Source organism: Erpetoichthys calabaricus, chromosome 9, assembly GCF_900747795.2.
Source record: "Erpetoichthys calabaricus chromosome 9, fErpCal1.3, whole genome shotgun sequence".
Lineage (NCBI taxonomy): Eukaryota > Metazoa > Chordata > Cladistia > Polypteriformes > Polypteridae > Erpetoichthys > Erpetoichthys calabaricus.
This window is the reverse complement of record NC_041402.2, coordinates 71,465,981-71,473,177: the sequence shown is the minus strand read 5'-3', so window position 1 is coordinate 71,473,177 and position 7,197 is coordinate 71,465,981. Positions and strand designations below refer to the sequence as shown.

The window sequence follows — 7,197 nt, the reverse complement described above, 5'->3', positions numbered from 1 at the left end:
TATTGGCCAACCTAACTTACAATTCTGGGTAGCAGTAAATGGTTCAGTTTCATCTTTAGGGTTTAAGTCTTATGACATTCATGACAGTTGATTTGTCTTGTGATGGAAGAAAAATGGTCACTGTCCAGCAGCACAAATGAGATTGGAACTGACAGTTGGAGGTTTGAGATTAGGTTGGAGATGAGAAAGATGGATGTTTGGACATTGTTTTGGGGCATGAAAGAAGCAACTGAACACAATGGATTGATAAAAGTTTATTGTGTTATGTTAAATATTCTCCAAATAAGAAAACCAATACATTGAAGTGCAGTGTTAAAAGGTAGATGTTTTCAAATAGGTTAGTAGGATGAAGACATGCTGTCAGGTGAGTACACGGTTATTATCACCAAAGTTTTTGTTAGCTCTTTTTGTACTTATTTGACTCACCACCTTGCATTATATTTTATTCATATAGTAGCTTTAGTTGTAACAAATTAGTTATTGTATATAGTATCAATCAGGTCTATTCTTCTTATATCCCAATTTCTCAATGGACATTTAGTTTATGTTTTCTCTGACTTTAAAAATCATTTTATATTTTGTTGACTCCTGAGTGATTCCAAACATTGGAGTAGGGTCTGGCTCTCCACAGCCTTGTGGCCATATAAACTGAAAACGACGTAACAGTCCCACCATGAAGAAGAAAATCTCCATCTTAGCAAGAGCTTCTCCCAGACAAAGCCGTGGACCTGAATGAGACACATTTTACATGTTAGAATTGCTTTGACTAAGTAATATTACTACTAAACTACTCACAGTTGTATTAGAGCAAGTCCGTACCAGAAATACCGGCAAATAGGTCCAAAACTTCTAAGTTGAAATGGAATGATGCCCTGGCTAAAATTATATCTTTACTGACATGAACTGGGTTACCACGTTGAACACATGCTGCATAGAAATCAAAGGATCATGAAATGTGAATTGTATGTTTCCATGTCACTTATTGTTTAGGAATAGGTACTTTTATATACTGTTATTCCTTGAACAATTACACATTTCTAAATAATGCTTTAATTTCCAATATTAATTGCATTGCCACCCATTTTCTGGCACAGAAATTCCAATACAAAGATGCTGGGAGATGGTTCAGTAGATAAATGAATAAATCCTGTAGTAATACAACAGTTGGAGCCTATCCTGACAGCATTTGCACAAGACCGAAATCAACCCAGGACAGGGTTCTCATCCATTGAAGTACACATTCTTTCATACACAATGACAATCAGCTTCTTTCAAGTCTTTTAAACATATGAGAAGACCTTTATTATCCAATAAAAAAATGTGTTTCAAGTTATTTTATATTTGTGTATGAACTGACCCACGTCCTAGGCCATCATTAATTAAACCTCTGTAAAACACCCACTTATCCATCTTTATATTATGGGAAGAGCCCTTCATTTGAAAGACTGGTTTAATTTATTACTGCTATTTATTTTATGCATTGTTAAGTTCATATTGCAACATTATGGGTTCTTTTTAAAACTGTTTCTACTTCTTCAAGAATAGGTTCTTTCAGTAACAAATAAAACACAAAAGAAAACTTAACCAATCTTTAATAAAACTCCACTCCCTTACAACCTTCTGAGATGTAATAAAATTCAAAAACCTCTTCTCAGAGCTCACCTGTTAGAGAGGAGCAGTGACATAACATTTGAAACAGAAGCCTCATAGATGGAAAAAGCCTAAGGCATTAGTGAGAGAGACACTTTAACGATGTTTATTACTGTGAGATATGAGAGTTGCGTGTTAAGGCAGTTGATTCTAGAAACTGAAAGCACAGGATGTTGTGTTCTACATGGCACACCCTCTCCCTCTACTTTGTTCACTTGTTTAATGAAGTGACTTTCTGTTATAGGCTCTACGATTTGGAAAAGAATATTTGTGTTCACATGTTGATTACCAGGATGGTGTTCTACTGAAAGATTAAAAGGCTGCAATTGAATAAACCATCTAGTGAGTCTGGAATTCGTGTCCTTATGTCTACAGAGCCATTACAAAGGAGTGTGATCAGTAACCAATGTCAACCTGTGCCCCCAAAGTAATAATGGTGTCTTTCACCGGAAAATTTTGTCACCAGATAGTCTTTTCAGTAGGTCAATAATTATGTTCTCTAGGAAATCATTTACAGTTTAAATACAGTAATCCCTCCTCCATCACGGGGGTTGCGTTCCAGACCCCCCCGCGAAAGGTGAAAATCCGCGAAGTAGAAACCATATGTTTATATGGTTATTTTTATATTGTCATGCTTGGGTCACAGATTTGCACAAGTAGCTGCAAGGAAGGGAGCAAGCATTTTTCAGAGGAGCGTCCGTATCCTCTAGGGCAGTATGCGAACAGCCCCTCTGCTCACACCCCCTCCGTCAGGAGCAGAGAGAGAGAGAGCGCGAGCAAACAATCAAAAATCAATACGTGCTCTTTGATCTTTTAAGTATGCGAAGCACCATGCAGGAAGCATGTTGCTTGCAAAGCAGCCACATATAAGCCCAGCAAGGAAGAGAGCACTGTGAAGGTAATCTTTCAGTGTTTTTTGAGGAGCGGCCGTGTCCTCTAGGGGTGCGAACAGGCCCCGTGCTCACAATATATTTGAGGAGTTTTATTTAATACATAATACGCGCTGTGGTTGGGTAGCTTCTCAGACATCTGCCAATAGCGTCCCTTGTATGGAATCAACTGGGCAAACCAACTGAGGAAGCGTGTAACAGAAATTAAAAGACCCATTGTCCGCAGAAATCCGCGAACCAGCAAAAAATCCGCGATAGATATTTAAATATGCTTACATATAAAATCCGCGATAGAGTGAAGCCGCGAAAGTCGAAGCGCGATATAGCGAGGGATTACTGTATAGGATTTTTTTCTGTTCCTGTTTATCAAAGACCTTGAGGCAACACTGCTCCCAAACTGGATGATCTGGTGTCTGTCTGAAAAATAAATCCTTTGAGAAGTCCAGGTTTTCAAGAACTGGGAAAGAAGACAGTGCTTTTATATCTGTAAAAGCTTTTTCATAAGCATCAGTCCAAACAATAGTCTGATTCTTTCATCCCTTTGTCAAATCAGTTAAAGGGACAGCACAAACAACAAAATTTGGTATAAATTGCTTATAATAACCAGCCATAATAACCTTCTGCCTAAGAAAGCAGGAACCCTTTTCTGTGTTTCTGAGTGAGGATGTGCAAGTATCTCACCTATTTGTGCATCCCCTAAGCTGTCCTGCATTATCTAAAGGTATATTAAACCCATCATTGCTAAAGATTACTACATTATCAATATACAGTATTTGCTGGTAATATCTGATCTATCACAGGCTGAAATGTTAAGGGTGTGGCATGGAGCCCAAATAGAAGCTTTACAAATTTGTACAAAACCTCTGGGGTGGACAATGCAGTTTTCTTACAACTGGTTTCGTCGAGAGGCACCTTCCAGTATCCCTTAGCTAGATCCAAAGTAGAGATGTACTGTAAGATACCTGGCTTAATGTTTTCTAACAGCTCATCTACATGGTGCATTGGATATAAAACCAAATGTAGAATCTTTGTTTTTAACGTCTAAATTAAAATCTATGCAAAAACACAAGGTTCCACCTGGTATTTTGATCATTGCAATTGGATCATTGTATTCACTCCAGTTTTTTGCAAATGACACCTTATTCAAGCATTTGCTTTACCTTTTGGTGAATGGCTATCCTTTGAGACTTAGAAATTCTGTATGGATATTTAAAAATCTTTTATATGTTTGGTAAGACTAGTTTTTCAAGATAAAGCTGAAAATAAATCCTGTTGTTTTTTTTTGCATAAACATTTCCTGTGGGCCATGCCATCTTTTAAAAAATTAACATGTAGTATTTGAACTGGTTTGCACTGTCCAGGTACTCTAACTTTATAATTTACAGGACTTATTCATTCCTCAGCAAGGACAGGACCTTCCCATTTAATTAAAAATTTGTTTTTTCTCATCCCAAATGATCCTAACACACAATCTCCTTTACAGAGTTTACTTTTCTTAATCATACAGATATTTTTGTGGCGGCACAGTGGCGCAGTGGGTAGCGCTGCTGCCTCGCAGTTAGGAGACCTGGGTTCTCCCTGCATGGAGTTTGCATGTTCTCCCCGCGTCTGTGTGGGTTTCCTCCCACAGTCCAAAGACATGCAGGTTAGGTGCACTGGCGAATCTAAATTGTCCCTAGTGTGTGCTTGGTGTGTGTATGTGTGTGCTTGGTGTGCGTGCTCTGCCTGGGTTTTGTTCCCTGCCTTGCACCCTGTGTTGGCTGGGATTGGCTCCAGCAGACCCCCGTGACCCTGTAGTTAGAAAATAGCGGGTTGGATAATGGATGGATATTTTTGTGTTTCTTGCTCACATTGCAGATCAGCTTTGGGATTTAGTCCCGATTTGGGGTAACCCTTCTTTTTCCAGATGGCTTGTCCTTCCAATCTTCTTACCAAATCCTTAAGAAAATAAATATCACCTCTGAACAACAAAATCATCAGTCCTATTGAAAGACAAACTACATACAGCTTGCTGTGTATCACATTGCACTTAGCAATGTGGTGAGAACAACCATCCAATCACCTTGATCCCAGTGCATCACTCTGGCAGTTTGCTTAACAGCAAATAAGAAACACTTCAGGTCATCTGCAAGAGTCTTTTTCTGTAGGAAATCTAAAGCACCCATCATGGCCCTGGGACACAGGTTTTCTTTGGGTCTGAGCCGAAGAGGTATTTGTTGAGCGTACTATTATTGTTGATCCATTTGTGCAAACCCTGCTTCTGATAAAACTAGCATTTTGGGTTCTGAGTTGCACAAATTAATGAATAGTTCTTTTTAAGGGCACTGTATTGAAATAAATAAAAAATGTCATTTGTAAACCCTTATTATGCATATCTGAGCAGTCAGTTTAGACTGGAAGACTGGAAATTTGCAAATGTGACTCCAGTCTTGAAGAAGAGATACTAAATGGAATACAGATCAAAAAATCGTTATTTCTGTACCATGTAAAATTATGGAAACTATATTAAGAAATTTGAAAAAGTACCTGTATGAAAACAGTATACTAAATAACAGCCACTATGGGTTTATGAGACGAAGATCCTGCCAAACAAATCTATTCGATTTTTTTGAAAAGGCAACTGGAGTAGTATGACAATGTACTTAAAAAGTATTTGATACAGTACCACACTGAAAATTAATTTTCAAACTACAAGCTGTAGCACCAGACATAACCTACAAACTGGATCTAAAGAGAGTCAACAAACAGGATATATAGAGAACAGATAAGAAGAATGCTGCATGTAGAATGAGGTTATCAGTGGAGTCCCTCAGGGCTCTCTCTTTGGATCATTACATGTTCTGATTTATATAATGATAGTGATTCCAGTATAGTTAGTAAACTCGTGAAATGTGCAGATGACTATACAATCTGACAATTAGCAAACACCAAGAAGGCTGCCAAAATATTCAAAAAGACCCTGGCGTGCTGCATAACTGGGAAAACATTTGAAAAATGACTTTTAATACAGAAAAGTGTAAAGTGCTGTATGTGGGTAAAAGGAACATCAATCATAAATAGAAGATGGGAGACACTGTCCTACAGGAAGAAATCTCTGAAAAGAATTTAGGGATTTATGTTAACATGTTTTCATCATCTAAGCAATGTGCAAAAGCAATTAAAAAGGCAAATAAAATGTTAACTTATATCATAAAAACTGTTTAACATAAAACGAGGGACCCTATGCTTGGACTATATAATGTACTAATATGACTGCATCTGGAGTATTGTCTGCAGTTCTGGTCACTACCGTACAAGAAATACATAGCAGCACTTGAAGCTTTGTAGAAGAGAGCAACCAGGTACAACCCAGGCCTTAAGAACATGTCCTACTGCAACAGATTCAGAGAATTAAATCTGTTTAGTCTCAAGCAGAGGATACTGCATAAGGACCTAATCCAGGTCTTCAGAATCCTAAAAGGCATTAATAAACTAGATTCAACAGAATATTTTCACCTTAAGGGTGAATCATTTACTCAAGGACACCAATGGAAGTGCATTTAGGAATGAAGGCATGAAGCCCTTCTTTACTCAGAGAGTCATAGAACAAACTGCCAAGACATGTAGTTGAAGCAGAAACCTCGACAACGTTTAAGAAGTACAGAATCTGGATGAGATATTGAGACACCATAGCAATTAGCTAAACAGGCAAGCTTGATGGACTGAATGGTCTATTATCATTTATCACATTTTTATGTTTGGAATACTGTAATTCAGAAATGTACATGCTTTCAAGATACAAGTTCATCATTAGGCCACTGGAGTAATGGCTGCTGAAATTGGGGGCTTCAAAGTCATATGTTAATAATAAAATATAGATCAGTCATTTCTAGCAGTAATAGTCATTTACAACATAAGTAATGTTTTGGCTATATTTCTAAATCAATTTAATAGTACCTTTATTAAAATGTGTCTATTTATGTAAACAACCTGATGACTATGTTTTCATTTTGATGGGGTGAATAAATCAATTTTCCTCTTTGCTTCTAATCTTAAGTGTTCTGTTGTGTATGTTTTAGCTTTTACAATTCATCATCAAAAAAGGAATTTTTATGTGTGTTCTTTTTAATATGGGATTACAGCAATAAACAGGCCTGTTTATGTCAAATACAAAGCAATGTTTAGGTTTTATTCATTCATTAAATTGGTCAGGGATAAGTACTGAAGTACCTCAGTACTTCACTTTTTATTTCACACATTACCTAAACATCAGTGGTTTTCAAAATGTAAATGAATGAATGGTGCTGTGGGTTTACCTGCAGAGAAGGGCATGAATGCCTCTGGTTTGATAAACTCTCCCTGGCTATTCAGGAAGTTAGATGGATTAAACTCATGTGGAAATTTCCACTGAGTCTCATCATGGAGAACTGAAGAGAGATTGGCAATCACAGTTGTGTTCTGGAAAATAAAGAAAAGTAAGTAAACATAATAGAAGTGCAACAAAATGAAATGCAATGAATATGTAGCAAAATAAATACACAGACGTACTTAATGGCAGATACAGTAAGTAGTTTTGGTATAGAAAAGTATATCAACACTAGCTGATTACCCAGTGGCTTCGCTCAGAGTGCAAGGGAAAAAAAATGTAGTCTATAAGTTATTAAACAGTAACATATTA

General features: G+C 37.2%; 1 protein-coding gene across 1 annotated transcript in view; it reads right to left on the bottom strand.

Annotated features, from left to right (window-relative positions):
* Positions 1-241: 241 nt before the first annotated feature.
* The window catches only part of LOC114657808 (cytochrome P450 2D3), a 28,310-nt gene continuing 21,354 nt past the window's right edge, over positions 242-7,197 (bottom strand). The window contains exons 8-9 of the mRNA XM_028809716.2: positions 6,836-6,977; positions 242-728 (exon numbers count right to left, since the gene is read on the bottom strand). Of these exons, the coding sequence (XP_028665549.2) occupies positions 538-728; positions 6,836-6,977 (333 nt within the window). The 3' untranslated portion in view covers positions 242-537. The remainder of the gene's footprint in view (positions 729-6,835; positions 6,978-7,197) is intronic.